The sequence below is a fragment of the Acanthopagrus latus genome, chromosome 22 (genome assembly GCF_904848185.1).
Source record: "Acanthopagrus latus isolate v.2019 chromosome 22, fAcaLat1.1, whole genome shotgun sequence".
NCBI classification, from domain to species: Eukaryota; Metazoa; Chordata; class Actinopteri; order Spariformes; family Sparidae; genus Acanthopagrus; species Acanthopagrus latus.
In genome coordinates, this window is record NC_051060.1 from 9,892,846 (window position 1) to 9,914,171 (window position 21,326).

General features: G+C 42.3%; 1 protein-coding gene across 2 annotated transcripts; it reads left to right on the plus strand.

Moving 5' to 3' along the window:
• The first annotated feature begins 277 nt into the window (after nucleotides 1–277).
• reps1 (RALBP1 associated Eps domain containing 1) lies at nucleotides 278–20,512 on the plus strand. Of its 2 annotated transcripts, XM_037086337.1 has the most exons (19): nucleotides 278–1,062; nucleotides 2,843–2,966; nucleotides 6,177–6,406; nucleotides 7,085–7,247; nucleotides 8,982–9,112; nucleotides 10,222–10,384; nucleotides 10,473–10,536; nucleotides 11,208–11,362; nucleotides 12,104–12,225; nucleotides 12,673–12,753; nucleotides 14,507–14,594; nucleotides 15,028–15,129; nucleotides 15,261–15,321; nucleotides 15,487–15,685; nucleotides 15,787–15,981; nucleotides 16,381–16,470; nucleotides 16,942–17,096; nucleotides 17,182–17,287; nucleotides 17,383–20,512. In XM_037086337.1, exons 1-19 carry the CDS (start codon nucleotides 910–912, stop codon nucleotides 17,449–17,451), a joined length of 2,451 nt encoding a protein of 816 aa, XP_036942232.1. In that variant the 5' UTR covers nucleotides 278–909; the 3' UTR covers nucleotides 17,452–20,512. The 2 variants fall into 2 exon arrangements, with proteins under 2 accessions (XP_036942232.1, XP_036942233.1); XM_037086338.1 differs by lacking the exon at nucleotides 12,673–12,753.
• The last annotated feature ends 814 nt before the right edge of the window (nucleotides 20,513–21,326 follow it).

Sequence of the window (21,326 nt, forward strand, 5' to 3'; positions counted from 1 at the left end):
ATGTGTGTGTGTGTGTGTGTGTGTGTGTGTGTGTGTGTGTGTGTGTGTGTGTGTGTGTGTGTGTCTTTGCCTCCTTTACTTTCTAAAACCAACAATCAGCTCCTTGGGTTTGCTGACATTGACCAGGAGATTTTTTTATGTGCACCACTCTGCAAGATTGCTGATCATATATATCATAGTATAGCTCGGGGGACTTGAGTTAGGGTAAAAAAGAAAATTCCAGGATGACAAGTTGAAGAGGTGTTTTAATTTGAAGAACCCTACCGGAAGTCTCACTTTCGCTCCGAGTGGCTTGACACTGGCGGTAGGAATGGCGGCTAAGATTACTAGAGGAAGGAACCCAAAGACCATGAAACTTTACTTCTAACGGCCCCGCAGAGGAATTTGTCTCTAGCGAAACGCAGAAACAGCATCCCACAACGGATTACAGGGAGAAGAAGTGCTATAACGTGAGACTAACGCGGTAAACGCCCGGGCTGAGGAAGTGGAGACACTTTGCGACTTGCTAGTTAGCTTAACGTTGGTGCCACTGACTTTGATTCAAGGTAGCTGTTAGCTCGCCGTACCACTAGCCAGCTGTTGGCTACTTGGCTTGACTGGCCCAACAAGTTAACTAAGTGATTAACTGCATGAAGGCACTCCTGGTTTGGATCTTTGAATGGTGATCGGCTCTCTTTGATAGCGGACAGTGTTAGGGGTTTATACCGAGAGTGGGATCGGGCGACAACAAGTCGACACGGCGCGTTGTGAACATTATTACAGCTAACCCTCAAACGTTAGCTAGTACAGCAACCCTAGCTAAGTTGGGATCCTGAAGTCTCGCCCATTTTTTGGATCCTGCCCCAGCCATTGGCTAAGGGGCTAATCAACAGCCAAGTAGTCTGCTTTTCAGGTCCGATTGGCACTACGATGGAAAGTCTAACGTTGACCGATAACGAGCAGAAATATTACTCGGATTTGTTCGTTTACTGCGACACGGACAACACCAAAAAAGTGGCTTCCAATGGGAGAGTTCTTGACCTTTTCCGGGCGGCCCAGCTACCCAGCGAAGTTGTCCTGCAGGTAAGCTAGCGTTAGCGGGTGCCAAGCTTTTTAAAGTGTTACCACCAGACCCGTGAGGCTGGCCCCGAAGCGAAGCCCCGTCATTTCTACATTTCACTGACTTGCCTGGCTGTCAGAGCTGACCTGTCATCCAAGTGAAGCTATAGTTGGCTAGCCTGGGTGGTTAGCAACGCTGCGCAGCAAAAAGAGACACACCTTCTTCTGGCTAATGTTAGCCATAGCCAGAGTGAGAGTGGGCAGACAAGTGGCACAGTTAACATTAGCTGTGGAATTCGGCACACATGAACATCTGAAACATGAAGCACATGCTTGTTTGTCTGCCCCCCCCGCCCTTTTTTTTTGAGGGTCTTTTTTCGTGGGCATGTGTCACAGCGCCATAACATTGGAGCAGATCATGTCCTCAGCAGCCCTTTGCCTCACATTGCTGCCCACTGTTTCCTGTCTCCCCCACTCCCATTAAAATCTGTCATTTTGTTCGCCTCTGGGTTGAGCTGACACGGTGGAAAAGGCAGACACAATGTCACAGGGTCCACACGTCAACGTGATATATAAAAGTTGTCACCCTAGCCCAGACTGTCTGGGCAGTACAGGACTTGGGGGTGGGGGGTGGTGTGTGTCATCCAGTACCACAGTCCAGCCTTCAACACAGAGCTCGTACATGTGCATCAACACTTGCCTCTTGTTGGATTATAGAATTCATGTGATGGTCACACCATCCAGACTCTCTCCCTCTGCTCTGCTCTGTTAACTCTGACTTATGACTAGCAGCCCAATGTTGGTGACTCCAGATCTCTGGGCAGGCCAAGTGTTTTGTCTGAGTCAGAATCTTTTTTTTTTTTTTCAAGGTCAACAAGAGGAGCTGAAGAAATAGGCAGTGTGGCAATCCTGGAAAAATGTGCACTCACTGTGGCGGGGCTGTGAGACACATCCACGGCTACAGTGTCTTGTTGTAACAGGCTGCTTTGTATCCACACACACTCAGAATAAGTCCTTTGTCAGCGAGAAAGGGATCAGTCAGCTGTGGCGACTCTCGGCACTGAAAGGACTCGCACTTGAGGAGTCGGCCTGATGTTGTGGGTGTTAATCGGCCACCGAAGATCGCTGTATCGGCGCGACGTGCGTGTGTCTCTGTGGCCATTTTAAACATCTTGTTTCTGTTTTGCTGCCTGTGTACCATATTGGGACAAAGCCTGCTCGGCATGACGTAAAGTGCAACAAAATATGTGATAATCAGGCTTAGTAATGGCGAGACCTATTGAACATCTGCCAATGAATGAACAGAGTAAATACAACTGTCACTTGGGCTGTTTTTGCGAAGTATAGGAGGTGAACTGCAGGGCTCCAGATCAGCTTTGTACATTGGCTGCACTGGTGGGCCTAACTTTTTAATTTAGGTGCCTCCAATAATGCATTTTTCGTTTGATTTCTTAACACAGTTATGTCAATGATTATAAATGGGAATACAGTTGTAACACAGTTGTTGCAGTTGTCACCGTTTTTGTCCAACAATTTGCAGTAATCTCACATTTCAGGTGCACCGTTCCAAATGACAATGTTCAGTATCGCACCCTGAACTAAATTTCAGTAGAACTTAAGTACAATATAGCAAGTGTGTATGTCAACTCTAAGATGCTAGTTATATTGTCTTCTGCCAGTTATAAATTGTCAGAGGGAGCTTCTTCTTCTCTTCTCTTCAGCATCAGAGTTTCACATGAGTACAATGTTGTTAACTGTTCTCCCTTGTCCTTTGTGTGTTTGTGTGTGTGTGGTGGGGGTTTAGATCACAGAGCTGTGTGGAGCCACTCGGCTGGGTCACTTCGGGCGGAGCCAGTTCTACATCGCGCTGAAGCTCATCGCCATCGCCCAGTCCGGTCTGCCCCTGAGGGTGGAGAGCCTCAACTCGGGTGAGTCCACCGTTCTGAAACCCCCCATCCCACACCGGAAAGAACAATCAGGTTCTCTGACACTGGACTTCTGTCTTCTCCAGGCTGACCAAAAACTAGATCTATTTTAGAAGCCATAGTGAATTTGAAGAGGTCATGTGACAGGACGCAAGTGGCAGTATAGAAAAGGAGAAGGCAGTCAGCAGAATGCTTCTATTCTCTGTGCTAGATGCAGGGATCCAGCAGTGAAACGGTTTGACTATTAACCAGTAATTAAAATGTTGCTGTAAAGGCTCAGCTCCACCGAGTGCTTCTTTTCTACTCTTAGAAAAACTGCGGTGTAAACTAAAAGACACAAAGCATGAAAAGGAGCATTCGACTGTTTAGAAATTCAGGCTCACCAAAACAGCATGTAATCTCCTCAAGGGCAGAGCACCCACAAAAGAGTTGTTACCCATTTAACTGGTTAATTTCTGCTAAAACTGCAGTTTGACTTGACATTTAGATCTAAAATAACTAAAGATGCACATACATCCATACTGTTGTTGTCAATTGTCAAGTTTGGTGTTTTTTATTTGCCATCAAATGTATAATCGTTGCATCCCTAGTTAGATATTTAAAACATGCATGTTAAAATAAATCAATCACAGTTTTTCCTGTGGTACGAAGAGAGGGGTAGCCATACACTGAAGTTGGTGGTTTGATTCTGGCGTCCTTCTACCTACATGTCGAAGTGTCCCTGAGCAGGAAGCTGAACCTTAAGTTTCTCACTATGTGTTCGAATGGCAAATACAGTTTATACAAAAAATATGATATATGGTGACGCTATCAGAAATGATTAGATTCATGTTATGCCCGCTGTTCTGCACGGTCGGTGGCGGCAGCTCATCATTTGTGGAATCAGGTGGCTGACAGTAAGTGCTGTTTCTCCTCGCTTTCTATTTATCTCGACTAAATAGAGTCTGTCGTCGCAGCGCTCGAGGGTTTAACTGCAAAACTGCATTTTTCTGTTTGTCTTTGGCGTGACTCCTCTCAAAGCCCCATGATATCACATCCACCCGCTGCATGAAATATTGCAACATGAAGTTGCTGTAATGATTTCATAATTTGATTTTAAAACATAGAAGGAAGCACAGAGGGGCCACTTCCTCATAGCAACAGGACATCGTGTTTCAAGGGGACGCTTGTGTTAAATTTGGGGTGTTTGTAACTTAAAAAGGAGCACTGTGTAGTTTTGGAGAAGAAATTCAAACTCATGATTGTAATATTTACAATACTAATGAGGCAATAATGCAAACTGAGAAACGTTAATTTTTTTCCATAACTGAGTAAACAAGCTGTTGTCATGAAAACAATGTTTAATGTCATGTGTATTTAGTTTTGGAGGCATAAAAGAGTCAGTCTGTTTGAAATTGCTTCCCAAAAACTACATAGTGCACCTTCAAAGGTAATTCCCAGAAGTTACCTGATGCGGCGAGTTAAAATGTTTGTCTACTATGTGCTATCAGACAGTCACCTCGGTCATGCTGCGATATTGCAAAGAAAGGTATTTACTTAAACCAGCAGGAGATAAAGCTTCCCAAGGTGAATAGTGAGTTCAGAAAACATTTGACAAGCAGGATATAAGTAGATTGTTGCTTTGGTTGCTTGAGGTGCTTTTAGATGACTGTCAGCAACACATGTTGGTCCTGGGTTTTCTGTGACATGCAGTCAGCTCTATTTGGAAACCACACATTGGATTTTTTTAAAATTTAGCTTCTGAGGTCTTTTCACTCTGAAGGGAAGGATTTGAGTTAAGTTGAACACTTCAGATGATTATGGTGAATATCTATTATTATCATTGTTATTATTATTATTATTATTATTATTAACGGCTGTCTAGCTCGCCTGCATAGATTTCCAGAGTACTTTGAATTACCACAAACAGGGTGGAGACTGCATCTTTTCAGTCATTCCAAAATCCTAAACCTGTCATCATGGCTGACAGCCCGGCTTATCCATGGTATTCCCGCTCAAACAAGTTAAACCGGACCTGTGGAAATATATTCAACACGTCCAGTTTGCACACCTATCTCCGGTGGCACAATATTCTTTCTTTACAAAACACAAGGTCAAGTGATATAAGTATGTTTCAGTGCTATGTTAATCATATTTTCATCATTATTGTGCAAATATTGTTAATTGCTATTATATTAGTGGAATGTAACAACCATAAATCCCTTTTTTTGTTGTTGTTGTTGTCCAAAACAGAAACATATTTGACCTGCCAGTATTTGCGGCAAAGACTAGCATCAAATCTTCATATTTGAGATGCTGGAACAAGAAACTATTTTGCATTTTCGCTGAAAAAAAAGGGAAAGGGAGGATTTTCCATTATTGAAGTAGTTTGCAGTCAGGTCAGTTTTTACATCAATGTCAGCATAAACAAAGCCGTATACACTGCAGTGGGTTCCGTATCTGCCAGCTTACACCCCGGCTCGCTTATGGCTAATTATGACAATCCAATAAAACATGCACCTCGTTTTCTTCCGTGCCAGCTCAGCGAGCGTTAAATCAGGAGATGAGCACAGCACTTCCAGGGAGCATCCTCTGGTGATGCTTTAAACGCTTTACGGATGAGATTTCTTTGTCATATTGCTGTTTTGATAATTTCTGTCTTATTTAGATTTTTATCATTTCTTCGTAGCATTTGCTTAAAGAAGTGCCTCACAAACAAGACTTCTCTAACAGTATAATTGTCAGGTTTTGTCAGAAGACCTGTGGCGCAGGAAGTTCTCGATCTTTGCCATTTTGTTCAGACTATTAACTTCATACAAACCCACTGTATAGGAGACAAACAGGCCATTTACTGCAACCACAGAATATTCAGCAGACCAGCAGTCAGTGCGTGTTTTATTTTGAGGAAGCAGCCTGACTCTCGCTGAAAGGGATACTGTCAAACTGTTGTTCTCATTGTACAGCTGTCACTCTCTCTCTCTCTCTCTGTAAACAACTATAAACTGTAGCTGATTGCAGTGAGTTTGTGTTCCTTATTGAGGCATTCTGGGAAATGTAGGCAGTGAGTAATGGAAATGGAGGCAAGCGTGGCATAGTAAAGGAAAGTGGCTACACTAGAAAAACTCATCTGACAAGTTTAGTCATTGGGCACCGATTTTGGATATCAAAGCAGCTGGAAATCAATATGAAGCAAATCTGTCCTCTAATCCCGTGACTGGTTTGCTGTCTCGCCAGTCAAGGACCTGCCGCTGCCCAGGTTCGTGGTGGGGAAGAACGAGGCGGAGGCGAGGCACGCGGCGTTGTACCAGGACACAGACAGTCAGGGGTTGTACCCCGCCTCTGCCACTGCAGTAATACCCCGACCACCAGGCAGGGGTCACCCAAACAAGAAAGGTCCCCCATCATCCACTTCACTTCCTGTCCACGAGGTCATCCAGCCCCTGGCACCCAGCATAGAGCCTCAGGTTAGTAAGGTTAGACACTTAGTTTAATAGATTTTTAGATTTTTTTTGTGTTTTATATCATCTGCTTTGGCGATATTGGGTTTGGCTTAGGGTTTAAAGGGAAAAGATGCTTTCTTTTAAATGTGTTTTTTATTATATAATCTTATCATTTTATTATGCTACTTGCATTTAATTTCCTCCTCCAGCTAAACCAAGTAGTTACTCGAAATATGTCACTTGAATGCTGATTTTTTTTCTCATGCATGTTTGAATACTTGTAGCTTAAACTGCTCTCTCTCGTTTCCTGCTGCTGACTCCCCGTCAGCAGTGCGTTGCCTGTCAATTATGTAGACCTCTTTCCTCGACACATATCTGTTTGCATCTGTTGTGAAATGTTCATTCACTGGTTGCTTGAACATGCCATATCTGTGATGAACAGATAAAAAGCTTTGAAGTTATATGTATTGGCCTGCACTTGGCTTGGATGTGGCAGATTGAAGCCGGAAATCTTTTAGTTTTTAAGATAAGATCTGAACCCAGAACATGCCAAACCATAATTTGACTTCTGCACGCTTCTGCTTCTTCGTTGTCACGCTAAGATTTGAAAAGATTGCATGCCATGAAACACTGTCGTTAAATCTGCAGTTGTTTATTGAATACGTATTCCATGTGTTTGATTGTATTTACACGTGTTTCCAGCCCGAGCCGACATCCCCGGTGGTCTCCCCTCACCAGTCTCCCCCCACCTCCCCTCCCTCGTGGAGGAAACACAAGCGGCAGCACAGCGGAGGAAACGCAGAAAGGCAGCCGGTGGTGGCTGCAACCGGAGTTGTGTGGACGCAGTTCAGAGAACCACAAGCAGGTATGATTTAGTTGACATGGTAGCATGGTGCCGGCATATGATATGTCTTTTCCTGGTTTGAAAGGCTGCATTGCAGTGAAGTGATGTCATTTTCTGAACTTACCAGACTGTTCTACTTGTTCTCATATGTGTTGATAGTTTGTCAACGTATCAGCTGTCATCCTTGGGCCCCATACTAACATTTTCATTAGAGAATTCGGCGCTCCTGTGAACGAGAGATGGAGTTTTTGTATGATGTCAAACTAAGATCAGTATTACTCGACAATTCTGATTCTGATCTATGTGCATTGGTAGGTCCAGCTTGTGTAGGCTACCTCTCCTGTGTGAACTGCTGTGTCGTTACTACGTTACATTTTTCTGAACTATGACAATCTGATCTTGTGTAACCTCTCGTCCCCATCGACGCGCCGACTCACTCCCTCTTCCTGTCATTCGGAGAGAGAGGGGGTTGGATTCAGTTTTCATGGGTAGACTAACAAATGCGTTGCTCATTACAATTAATGTGTATATATATTAAGGAAGTGGATCGGATGGTCAATTTCCGACATGTTTTGATTTCTTATTTTGATTTTATTATTTTTGTATTATTAATATTAGTGCTGTGGTGGTGGAGTGGAAACGCTGCTCTTGGTGTTTCACATGATAAGCAGTGAGCTCCTAGTGATAACATTTAAAGACAGAAGTATAAAAATGTTTGCAAAATCTGAGGAGGTTTCAAAATATTATATCTATACATTGTATTGCAATATATTTAAAGATGTATTAGTTTAAGTCCATATTGCTCAGCCAAACATGTATCTTGGGTTAAAGTGGAGCTGCAGCAATCAATCGACATTCAATCCGTTTGAATCGTTTCTTTAAAGACAACAAAAGCCCAAATTCTTCCAGTGTCTCATATCTCCTGCTTTTCTCTCTGTTGCTTAGTTTTATACGAGACCTTCAGAATGTTTCACTGTGACCTTTGTTGAGAAAACAACCACTAGATTAAATTATTCTGGTTCGCTGATCTGCATTAATTCCTATTAGATGAAAACACCTCGGCTGTAGTAATGACGAGGCAGAGTTTCACTTGTTGTTTGCCGGTGATGATGACGACAACAGTAATGAACAAAAATGTGACAGACTACACAGAAAAGTTGATAGTAGTTGTGAGTTTGGTCAGACGGAGTTAGCATGGAGCAGATTGTAGTCGGTTGTGTTTGCGTTACTTCCTGGTGTTTGCAGCTTCTTCATAAATGATGTTTGCTTAGAACGGCAGTTACGGCTGTTAGTCATTATGGGAAAAGGGAGGATGTCACTTCATCTGTGCTGTGCTTTCATCAGCACAAAATAAAGTTGAAATATTAAAAAAAGAACATGAATCCTTTGTTGAGCTGCAAAGGTACATTGATCAGTCGATGGAGAGAAATGAATCAGTAGCTGTTTTGATATCGGTTGTCGTTATTTTTCAAGCAAAGTACTGATTCCAGCTCTCAAACATCAGAGTTTGATAATAAACTGAACATCTTTGGGTTTTAGGCTGCTGGTCTCATAAACAGTCCACAGAAATAAATCACTTTGGACCCTGTTTAACTGGCATTCTTCACTTTTTGGGGACCTTTTATCAACAAAATGATAAGTCGATTTGTTGAGAAAATAACTGTTATTCACTGCTCTAATCCTAATAATGCTTAACAGTTTATGTAATTGTAAATAATTGTCGTCACTGTACGTTCACTCTCCTCCTCCCTCCAGGTCCTGTGCCCGTTGAGGGAATGTGGTCGTCCCACTCGCCTCCTCCTCCAAGTCAGGAAAGTTGGGTCAGTTTCACGGCAGACACCCCGCCATCCAGCGCGCTCCCAGCAATGCATCCCTCATCAGTCCAGGTAGGGCCGCTTCTGTCAGTGTCTGTGTGTTGGAGCTCCTCAGACCTACTGATTGATCCTCTGATAAATTACAATTATATTTTGTGCGTCTCACCTGCTGATGCAGCAACGTGGCTTTGAATTCTTCCATCGGAAAGCAGACCCACGCTGACAACAGTTAATCATTATTGTCACATGGTGGACCTCTTTAATCAGATGAAAATGCTGCATCACACATTGCAAGCATAAAACGTGACATATCTTCCTAGCTACAGTCATGCGTAAAACAAGAGTCAACAGTTCATATCAGTGCTTCATTATCTTCCAGCAGAGCAAGATACTTAAATACATGCTTGAATAACTTGAATGAGATCACACAGGAAAAGCAAAAAAAAGGCCTCTGTATCCTGAGCCTTGTTGTACACCAACATCACGCTAAGTTTGAGCTTCTTCAACAACAGTAATTGTAATTCCGAGCTAAACAACATTATAATATGCTTCTGTCTGTCCCACTTTAAAGGTAATGATGATGATGATGATGATGATAGTAATTTATCACATGCCTAAACAAAGCTCCTTTACAGTAAAAACAAAATAATTTCAAAATTACAACAAATACCACCAGTTAAGAAAAAGCCATTACATAAGTATGTAGTATTAAGAAGAGATTTAGAAGAGTTTGCCAGCATGCCACTAGGCCAGATTCCCAGAATATCATAATTTATTTTTCTATTTAGTTTAAATGATTCCTCAAATGAATTTATGAAATACTTGCCACAAAGTTATTACAAAGGGACACTATTTTTAGTCTTTGTCCTAAATTACATCAGTTCACTGAAACAATGCACTTGGAGTTTAATAATTATGAATGACTCTAAGCATCTTTTCTGCATTTTAGTGTTTAAAAAAAGTGTTCATATCGGCTCTTATCGACAACGTATAAGCCATCACCAGTATATCTGTAATAGGCCAATATCAGCACATGTAGCCACTGAAGTAACCATACTTAAATAAACATAACTTGTATTTGCACCTGCTCTGCTTGATTATGTACGAGATTGCATGTGTGCCTTTTAATCGGTGCTGCTCTCTTATCATTTTCTGTGAATGTCCCACGTGGTTTCCCGCAGGAAAGCACAACGATACGAACAGTGGCCTCAGCAGCAACGACCAATGAGATCCAGCGACAGTCCAGCGGTTACGATGATCCGTGGAAGATCACAGACGAGCAGAGACAGTATTATATTAACCAGTTCAAAACCATCCAGCCAGACCTCACCGGCTTCATACCCGGTAGGAAAATCCAGACACACGAACACTCGCGACACAAGACTTGTTAGAAAGTGGATTGTTTAATCACCTGTTTGTTTGTGTGTTTAAGGTTCAGCAGCAAAAGAGTTCTTCACCAAATCAAAACTACCGATTTTAGAGCTGTCACATATTTGGTGAGTCATCAACATAATCGTCTCTGCTGTTTATTTTGTGAAGCATGTAGATGTTTGAAAAGTTAATCACTTCTTCTATGCGATGGGTTAGGGCAGGATAAAACTTTCATGGATTTAGAAGTCAAAGTGATTTAAATTATTTCACACACGTTTCAGTATGTGGTAGAAACTTCAGTCTTTTCTGATAAATAAGAAGCAGTAGAAAGAAAAGTTTTGGCTTCTTTTTACATAAATTACTTGAAACAGTTTTAAAAAAGAACATGTCTCAGCGTCTAAACCCCAATCTAATAACCTGCCATTGTTTTTTTTTAAGGGAAATAACATTTTCCTGGATCATTGCTCAGTTAATTACTGCATATAAAAACCAGCTGTCAGCCGTTACAGGCACATTTGCGTAGGAGCAGGCCTTAATTTTGGTTGTCACAACTTGCTCTGGGTCGGTATTCAGCACCAAATGTTGTGTTCAGCTCTTGAACTGGGTCTGTGTGTCCATACAGGCAACTGAAGCAACATCTGAAATAGCAAGAGCAGATTAAATCTACCTGAGTGATCTGGGGAAGATAGAGTCAGATTGAAAGGCAGCAGATCCATTTAGAGAAACATCCCAGCTGTCATTGTGACACATCCTGTCAGGCTGTCAGACTCACCGACGTCTACTGTGTGTTTTAAAGGGAGCTGTCAGACTTCGATAAAGACGGGGCTCTGACTCTGGATGAGTTTTGTGCCGCCTTTCACCTGGTCGTGGCCAGAAAGAACGGCTACGACCTCCCTGAGAAGCTGCCAGAGAGCCTGATGCCAAAGCTGATTGACCTGGATGACTCAGCAGGTACGCAGCCTCTCTCTGTCGGTTTTTGGTGCCCTTTCTCCTAATTTCCTGACTTCAGGACCCACAAAACCTGTAAGGTGACTGTACTACAGTGTGCAAAGCCTGAATCACAGCTGCTGTTGGAGATGCTGTTTGTTTTCATTGTCCTTTTGATAGATAATAAAACATTTAAAAAATACTTATTATTAAGAGGATTGTACTTTTTAAGAGAGGAACACAAATATTTGTTGCTTTTGGAGGTTTCAAGCTCCATGTAAATATTTTTAGCCATGGATTATCCTACAATGTTTTCCCTACATTTGTGCAGGATTTAAGTTATCTCCTTTGATAGAATTTCAAAATTTCATAATTTTGGATTAATATGATCAAACATAGAATTGAGACAGCTTTAGCCAACCCAAAAGTGTGGGCCTGGGTGCTGCACCTAAGCCTTCTGGTGAAAGGGTAAAGACAACCCTGTATAATAATCAAGTTTATATTTCTGAGGGTTTGTTTTACTGATGAACAACCTTTACTTCTAAACTTTAAAGACACACACCTTTGGTTCCTTTGGTCAGTAAGCATAACATCACTGACAGTAATATTTGATGCAACTGTCACAAGATTAACGCCTTAATGTACCTGTGAAAATGAGATTCCTCGTATCTCTCTTACATTTAGTTTAACATTTGGAACCCGACTGATATATTGGTTGGCTGGAATTGACGAGATGAAAACCTGTGTCTCACCTGTTGTATTCAGAAGTTCCAGAGCCGACTGCTGACGTCGGCTACTCGGGCTCCCCGGTGGAGGTCACCCCCAACAAATCTCCCTCCATGCCTTCACTCAACCAGGCCTGGCCCGAGATGAACCAGAGCAGCGAGGTTCCAACATGCACACAACACACATGAATACTTAGCATATTTCCACACATACCGTGAGCTCTGTGTTTGTTTGCTTTTGCCTTGTGTGCATTTGTTTCATCATAATTAATTGATGAGGGTCAATTAGATGAAGTTGCTTTTTTCTTTCTCCATCCATCATGATTTGATTGCCTCTTCATCCTCTTCATCATCAGACATAATTACTGATAATTCAGCACCCCTTCTCTCACTCTTCGGACTGTGGTGGTAGCCTGCTGTTCTGTTTGAAAGTCAGCGTTGTCTGTTTTTTGTCTCCGCGCCTGCTGACGATGTCGCGCCGCCACGTCGTCTGTCGGCGTCGAGTGGTGTGGCGTCACGTCAGAGGGTCAGGCTGATGATGTAAATGTGTGATGTCACTGCACTGGCTGACTGACATGTTTTTTCTCACTGTCTGTCTGTCTCCTGCAGCAGTGGGAGACGTTTAGCGAGCGCTCCTCCAGCTCACAAACTCTGACCCAATTTGACTCTAACATTGCACCAGCTGACCCTGTAAGTCAATCACTTAGTATGCATGGTTTCACCATTAATGGACAGACATTAACCCTCTCTCGATCTCTCTGCTTTCTCTCTCTCTCCCTCTCTCTCCCTCTGTCTATCTATATCTCTTCATCTATCTCTACCTCTCTCTATCTCTCTGTCTCTCTCTGTGCATGATGTTCTTTCAAAGTGCAGTCTGCTGCGTCAGCAGTGGTCAGTGTGTTGTGATTTGGCTGGCTTAGCTTCTATTGGACATCACCTTTTTTTCTACAGTGACATCCACCAATCACTAGTGCATCTGCAGATTGTGACAGATACATTTTTTCCTGATATGGTCAATGCTGGAAGTACTTAAAAGTCGTGTGTGGTGTGCACTGTTGAACTGTCTGTCCTGAATTATTTTCTGTCCCTCTAGCAGATTTTCTTTTCCTTGTAGCAGTAATTGGCTCTGCACAATTAATCTGGTGTGCAGTGCAGTATCGACTAGCATAATCGTCCTTTTTGCAGGAGTGTGCATCTTTTTTAGATTGGTTTTGAGCGTGCTGAAATTCTGGGCAGCAGAAATCACTGAGCAGAACCTGAAACCCCCCCCCCCCCCCTTTTTTTCTTTTTTACTTAATTTGGAATGGCTATGAGCTGCACTTTGATGAAATATCACAGTCAGACATTTTGCTATGAGGGTTGACATGTACAGAGTTAAAGAAATACTAGTACATATTTCTAAGGATAATGTACTTGGAGATAAAATATGTAACATTTCTTCAAAATATCTTAAAAACAACCAGGACTTTATTTTGTATTTTTCCACAAAGTGTCCAGCGACAGCAATGGCAGGAACATCCTCCAGACAAACAAGCATAAACTATGGTCAGCATAGTTTTACAATCAAAGTACATCAGTAAAACTTTTCCAATGGCAACAGCACAATAAAAATCTACATAAATCATCCAAGAAGTAGGCCAACATGCGTATGAAGGAAGTCAATGGCTGTGGGGTCGAGTAAGTGTTTGTATCTGTTTGTCTACACTGAGGGAGTCTGTAAGTTCAAGCCATGCGTCAGAGAGTGAGGAAGTCAGTGAAGTGAACTACCCCAATAGCCAGTTTATTGTTTACCACACTTTCTATTGCTCTCAGGCAGTTGTGGTTATTTGACAGTGAAAACTCCCATGATCCCACGCCACTGCACAGCATCATAAAACTATTCCATCGTTGTCTTTTGGTTTTATTTAGATCAAGAGACCCCCTAGTGGCAGAAACAACATACTGTGCGTTTAAAGTTTCTAAAATAATAATGATTCAAGTGCAGTGAAGGTACGAGATAGTATTAAACCGGAAATACTTAACTTTGAATTTGAAGTTTAACGTAGTTCTTGTATAAAGTAAATGTGCTAAGTTGCCTTCAATACTGTCCTCCAGAGGCCTGTGGTTCATCTTACATCACAATGATATTTCAAGTCGTTACGAAATATTGTTGTCAGTGTTATTGATGTCTTCTTGCAAATTGATAACAGAAGATAATCGTGAAAGTGGGTCAGCAACACCAGTCTGAAAACTCTTGATGTGAATAAAATCAAGTCTTCACTTTGTTTGCATTTGATAAACAAGGCAGAGCTGTTGCGTTGCAAACAGAGTCAACTGACAGATGGAGGCGAAGCCCGACTAAGTAAACTGTGAATAAAATGTGGTGGTCTGCAAACATGTCTCCTTCTGTGAAACCTTCTAAATCCGTCTGTCTCACCTCGCGTTCCCTCTGTCCATCCCTCAGGACACGGCCATCGTCCACCCGGTGCCTATCCGGATGACGCCCAGTAAGATCCACATGCAGGAGATGGAGCTCAAGAGGACCGGCAGTGGTGAGACAACCTCTGTATTTGCTTTTCCACTGCTGATCAACTGTTACGTGAGCTGTGAATCACTTATCAGTTCTAACTTACAAGAGGACCCACACCATCGCATTTTTTTGGCAACAGTCCGATTTGAGTGGTGCACATACGAGCGCACGTTAAATGTTGAGTCCCTTGCTGAGTTTGGTGTGTGGGAGAGGTAATTACAACCGGAGAGGCTGCCATTTGTTACGTGTAAACAGAAACATGTGATTAAACATAATCAGTCTTGATTTCATTATTCATAAACAGACAGTGGAAGCGTGCTGTGGTCAGGCTTATCAGCAGTTTCTGAAGCTTCTCCTGAGGTTATTGTGGGATGAAAAATGAGTGCTGAACTGCGTGTAATTAACTGCAGTAGAATTAACACTTCTGTCATTCCTGTTATTTGTCAAACCTTTAGACCACAACCACCCGACCAGTCCACTGCTGGCTAAACCCCCCGAACTGTCCGAAGAAGCCAAATTACCTGCCTCCATGAAGTTTGTAGCCGCCAACACCGTAGGTGAGTAAAGGATGGGCTGCCGGGCAAAACCCCGCTTCAAAACGTTGTGTTTTGAACTGCACATTGTTTTGGTTTGTGGGTCACTGTGTTGATGTGATGTTTATGGGATTTTGTTGTGTCTACCATTGAAGGTGATGGTTACAGCAGCTCAGACTCCTTCACCTCAGACCAGGAGCCAATCACAAGACAAAGGTCAGTGTTATTGTTGGCATTTGTCAGACAAAACTGTGGTTATGTCTTTCATTCATATGGCTATAAATAAGAGTTTATTTTTATGAATAATTTACTCATCCGTTTATATCAAATGTTGTTTTGTGAGCATGAAGGGACGGCATCAGCCTGATTGTTTGTGTTCAGGTCTCAGTCGGGTACGTCTCCAGAGGCTCTGAAGGTGGTAGCCCCCCCTCCACCTCCGCCCAGGCCCCACCCCTCTCACTCTCGCTCCTCATCTCTCGACATGAACCGCACCTTCGCCGCCACAACTGCGCCAGGACAACCTCAACCCTCCACGATAGCTTACCCACCTGCTGTGCCACCTCGACCTCTGCCCACACAGGTGAGACAGACAAAATAAACTCTTAACAGCAGCAACAATGTGCCAGACACTGACATGCAACAAAACATGAGGTCTAACTGCATCATCACCTCTCTCTCTAGACCTCAGTACCACTCACTGGGCATCGTGCAGAGGCAGAGGGGGCTCCAGGAGGCGGAGCAGTACTCACAACCACCTCCCCCCAACAGATTCCCCAACAACCCAATTTTGCCGACTTCAGTCAGTTTCAGGCCTTCGCTGCGTCTGAACAGCCCTCCAGCCTGCCAGAGGTCGATATCCACAGTGAGCCTGGACAGGTGCGTTGTTTCCTGTAGTGTGCGTAGTTTAATTGTAAATGATGAGTTTCTGCCTTTCTCCCCCTGAAATCCTTCTCAGACAAGCACATTTACATCTGTAGGTTGATTGAAAATGCCATTCTGTGTTCAAAGCTCTCAAGAGTCATTGAGCAACAACATTAAGCAGCTGACTCTGAACAAAAAAAAAAAACCTTCAGAAAACAGAAGCACTTTTTTTTTTTATCCAGATGAAATTGTTCAGCAAATACTGACAGGAAATCTGGCAACATCCATAGGTGATGAACATTTGACATCAAGCGACAGGATATCTTAGTTTATTTCATGGTGACATCAAACCTGGACCATCATAGACTGTCGGGTCTTGTCGTGTTTTTGATCACGTGTTTTTTGTGACTCTAGGTGGAGAAGCCGTCAGAGGGAGCTGGCCCTTTAAGAACAGTGAAGAGCGATGGCCAAGCAGACGAGAGAGTCTCGGCTACTGTGAATTCTGTGAGTCAACTTTTTCTAGATACTACTTCGAAATAAACTGAATACATGATGTTCATACTTAATTAAACACACAACTCAACAATATTAGAAACATGTAATAACTTGTCAGAATATAAAGATTTTTATTAATGTGACAAAGCTCAAGATAAGCCAAGGCTGCCAATCATTGATAGGTTGATTGATGTTTGTCTAGAAATGTCATTTTTAGACCAAACAACTAACCAATAATTCAGAGAAATTGAGTCACTAGATAATTAAAAGGTATCAAATAGACCAATTATCAAAAAACATTCTGCTGAATTTACTGTTGATCAGCCTAACAATGAATTGACTTATGGTTCAATAAGCTCTAAACACATTTGATAATAACAAACCTTTACTTTGTAGAAGCAACATAAAGATGCTTCCTCATGAACAGTAAAAGGAGTTGAATTAATGTTTTGTTGATTTTCTCCTGGTTTTTTCCATCAGGCCAAAGGTTCGTCCGGTCCCCTCGCCCCTCCCCCGAAACCTATACGCCGAAGGTTGAAGTCTGAAGATGAGCTCCGACCGGAGGATGAGCAACACGGTCCACAGAAATCAAACGTTATAGCTGCTGTCCTGGCCACTCAGCCCTCCATCCCCAGGTAGACAACTTGGTTGGTTAAAAAGAGAATTTAAGACTACCCTTGGGTCATGTGTTACAAGACGTGTGCGTGTTTGTGTTTTCAGGTCAGTAGGAAAAGACAAAAAGGCGATTCAAGCTTCAATCAGAAGAAACAAAGAGACAAACACAGTGTTGGCACGACTTAACAGCGAACTGCAACAACAGCTGAAGGTAGGCGGGTCGTACTCTTTAATCTTTTCCCCCTGACTTTTTCTCCTCTGGGGGTTTGAAAAAAAAAAAGTCACTCATAATGTTAAATTTTCCAGGACCTGCTTGAAGAGAGGATATCCCTGGAAGTCCAGCTGGAGCAGCTCCGACCTTTCTCTCACCTCTAACCAACGTGAAGAGGAAACCCTCGGCTGTATTTCATCTGAAGCGAGGCTGTGGCCCTCGCAGTGACCCTCCATCACTCCCTCCCTCCTTCCTTCCACCATCTCAGCTTTCCCTGGAGGCTCAGACCTGCTGCAGGGCGCTCCGTTAAAACTGTTAAAACGCTCGTATCTCACACGTATTAATCATAAACCGGAAGGACCTGAGAGTCTTACCTTGAGGAGGAGGAGGTGACGGGAGCGAGGGGAGGTTTTACAAACTGGCACTTTTCAATTTTCTCTGAAGAGAGGTGAACGTGAGGATGACAGCGTGGTTAGGAGTGGCGGACAAGACGCTCTGAAGACAAACTGCTGGTGTCAAATAACTCTCTGAATGACTGAAGAAGAAAGGCGGAGTGTATTGTGTGTGTGTGTGTGTGTGTGTGTGTGTGTGTGTGTGTGTGTGTGTGTGTGTGTGTGTGTGTGTGTGTGTGTGTGTGTGTGTGTGTGTGTGTGTGTGTGTGTGTGTGTGTGTGTGTGTGTGTGATGGTTTGTGCATCTGTGCTCCTGTTTAGTGACTTACTTGAGGCTAGCACCAATATGTTTATTCTCTCTGTGGGTACAGACTCAGCCACACCAAACTCCTGTTAGAAAACTAGTAGATTTAAAGAAAGTTCAGTATTTTGGGATAATGTGCATCTTTACTTTCTTCCTTAGAGAAGGATGAGAAGATGTCTATTGGCCTCATGTGTTTAAAGTACAGAGATGGAGTCTGCGATTAACTTAGCATGAAGACTGGAAGCAAGAGGAAACTGCTAGCCTGGTTCCTACCTGCCTGCACCTCTAAACTTCAATAATTAACACGTCTCTTGTTTCTTTAATCTGTACAAGAACAGAAAAGTCAACACAGTCTCACTTATTTGGCAAGCATACTTCTCTACCGCTGTGAACGCCGCACAAAAATAGTTGGAAACAGGACTTCAGGAATTTCTGCTTTGTCTACTGGACATTTTCCTGAATGTCACCATTTTCAAAAAAATATCTGTTCAAAAATAGTTAGCAGAGTCATGCTACAACATATATTAGAAGCTTTGAAAACGCAAGGAAGTCTACGCCAGGAAATCGAAGCGTGCCATTAAGGCAGGAATGTAAAATTGGCATTTTTTTGACTGGAGTTTGGTGTGGTCGGCCTCGACTTAAAATATACTGGGCTACTTCTGGACAGGACTTGTGTGGCATGTGTGTTTGTGTGAGGCCTTTAATGGCAAAAATCATCATGGTGAAGGCTTTTTTTTTTTTTTTTAAAACTCATCCTGCGACATGAACTCACCTCGCTCTTCTAACTGCCCCTCGAAGTCTACGTGTGTGTGTGTGTGTGTGTGTGTGTGTTGTCACGATGCAGTGAATGAAAGAATGTGCTTCGTCGTCTTTCTCTGTGTTACACAGTGTTTGGGGATTGATGTGACTGAATGGTTTAACTTTATGCCAAATGACTGAACTCTCTCACCTCGACTTGGGCTGTGTTTTTCCCTCCTCAAAGGTTTTCTTTTGGTTTGCTGCATTTATTTCCAGTCTTTAATTTTCACCTGGATGCGAAACCATTCAGTCAAAACAGACATTCACTTGAAGGGGTTTGAAGATATTCCAGCTGCTTGACTGCAGGAGGCGGCATTTATGAAGAATCGCGTTGTCGATTTCGGGAGAAGTTTTTCCTGTGATTTCCCGGTCGGCGAGCGCACAGATCCAAACCTGACGGTGCAGACGAGAGTTCTGTTTTTTTCCAATCGGGCAGTCGGCACTATGCAAGTACGGGACGATACATCTTCAACTATACTTAGCTGTTTGTACTATGATAGTAGCAACTGTGTGAGCAGTATACTCTGTTTTTTTGTATCTTAGATCTTCCACAAAAAAAAACAAAAAAAACCACACCATCTACTGTATGTTTGTGATTCATTTTTTGCCTTTTTTCTGTTTTGGTACTGGCAAGCAGTCCGCTTCCTCTCCTCGCCCGGCTCCAGAGGGAAGTCAACTCCAGATCAGTGTTTTATCAGGGCACTTTCACCCTAAAAATCTGCAAGATACGACCCTTAAGTGGTTGTAGATGAAGCTTAAACGGAGACCAGTCAACAGAATGGGAGACCTGAATGACCCAACTGCACTTTGAACTCCTTATTTCTTTTTGTTTTTCTTTACTTTTCTTTTTTTTTATATATATATATATATAAACTTGTCGTGTTCCTCTTTGCTTTCTTTTTAACCTGCATGTTGTTCTTGTCTTTCGTGTGTATTTAAAAAAAAAAGAAAAAAGAAGATGCTTTAAGAAGAAAAAAAATAATGAACCACTCGAGTTTTATTTCTTCAGTACAACCTGGAAACTGTAAGGGTTTTTTTTTTGTGCCAGTACCCTAAAATATTCTGTCTCTCTTGATTTGTTGGGTTAAATATCTTCTTTTTTTTAATATAAATGTCTCGTCCCTGGAGCTTCCTGTGTGTGTGCAAAGAATCTGCCTTACTCCCCCCCCACCCCCTCAGACTGGCGTTCAGGTTTCCACGGTGGCTGACTGACCTCTCTTCCTTGTTGTATCAAGGCTCGCCTTCTTTTTTCTGCTGTTGAGGACGTGTGTGTATGTGTGTGTGTGCGTGCGTGCGAGTGTGTTATATTGTTTCCAGACCTGGAACTAATACCATTTAAAACCCTATTAAAAACATTGATGTGGGATTGATTTATGTTTGCTAGCACAATAGCTCCCCCCTTCGTCCCCCCACCCCACGAACCCACGAGGCAATCCACGGCAGGCAGAAGCAATCAGTCGATAACAAAAAAAAAAGTCTTTGATGGGATTTTGAATGCTATTTGCTCCCAGATCTGTGTTGTATATTGTATATGATACACACTTTTGGACTCATATGTAAATTTGCATTAATTGCTGACTAACGGCGAAAGAATATTCTATTTAATTCCTTCTCTCTTGGCTGTGGGATCCTAGATGTTTAACTGCATGGATGTACTGTATCTCTGCAGAGTCAACTAGCAGCTGTGTGATTTTTACACAAAAATAAAAACGGCACAATATTTTAAACGCTGCTCTCTCGGCTGACTTCTTTGTCATTCTGTAAGAATATGGTCCTGTCGAAACACACACGTCTCTGCTCGGAAAGTTAGAATGGTTTTAACTTTCAATGACAAACTCAAACATGGATTTTTGCCTGTTTAGCTGTTGATATTCAAAGAGGCACTGTGTCGTATTAGACAATAAATACAAACTCAGAATTGTAATAATTACCATATTAATGAGGTATTAATACTTGGAAATATTTATCTGTTCCATAACTGAATACACAAGCTGTCCTCAGAGGAAAATAAGGTCCCAGAAACTCTGTTTGAAGCTACAAAAGTGGCAGGGTCCGCCACATATAGACAAAGTAAAACAGTATGAAACTGTGTTGTCCTTTAAGGTCACTTTGTATACTCAATTTATTCAGCCATGAAAACAAAGTGAGTTTGTTTATTTAGTTTTCTTAAGCATTAAAAAAGGTCTTAATAGTTCCTCCCTAAAATTTAATTTAATTCATTTAAAAGTGTGAAGAAATTGTATGCAGATTGGTCTAAAAAGTGAATGAAATCCAGCCTCTATCACATCTGTACATCTCTATCAGTACCATCCATAACTTCTTACAATGGAAACTCAGAAAAGGCTGTAATGTGTAATCAGTGTTGATCCAAGAGTCTGTTTTGGGGGCTTAATAATCAACCAATGTTTACTTTCCAATGTTCGCATCTGTAGAATTTTTAAAACAGATAACACTAAAACCAGGACAATTAAATCTAATTTAGTAGCCTAACTACATCATTGTTACACTGCGAAAAAACAACAGCACTGATCTGGGCCCTTTTCGTT

Excerpts from the sequence above, each read along its gene's own strand:
- reps1 (XM_037086337.1), top strand. The coding sequence starts at position 910 with ATGGAAAGTCTAACGTTGACCGATAACGAGCAGAAATATTACTCGGAT. Across the intron at positions 2,967-6,176 it reads GGTGGAGAGCCTCAACTCGG|TCAAGGACCTGCCGCTGCCC; the intron begins GTGAGTCCACCG and ends CTGTCTCGCCAG. Across the intron at positions 10,537-11,207 it reads TTAGAGCTGTCACATATTTG|GGAGCTGTCAGACTTCGATA; the intron begins GTGAGTCATCAA and ends TGTGTTTTAAAG.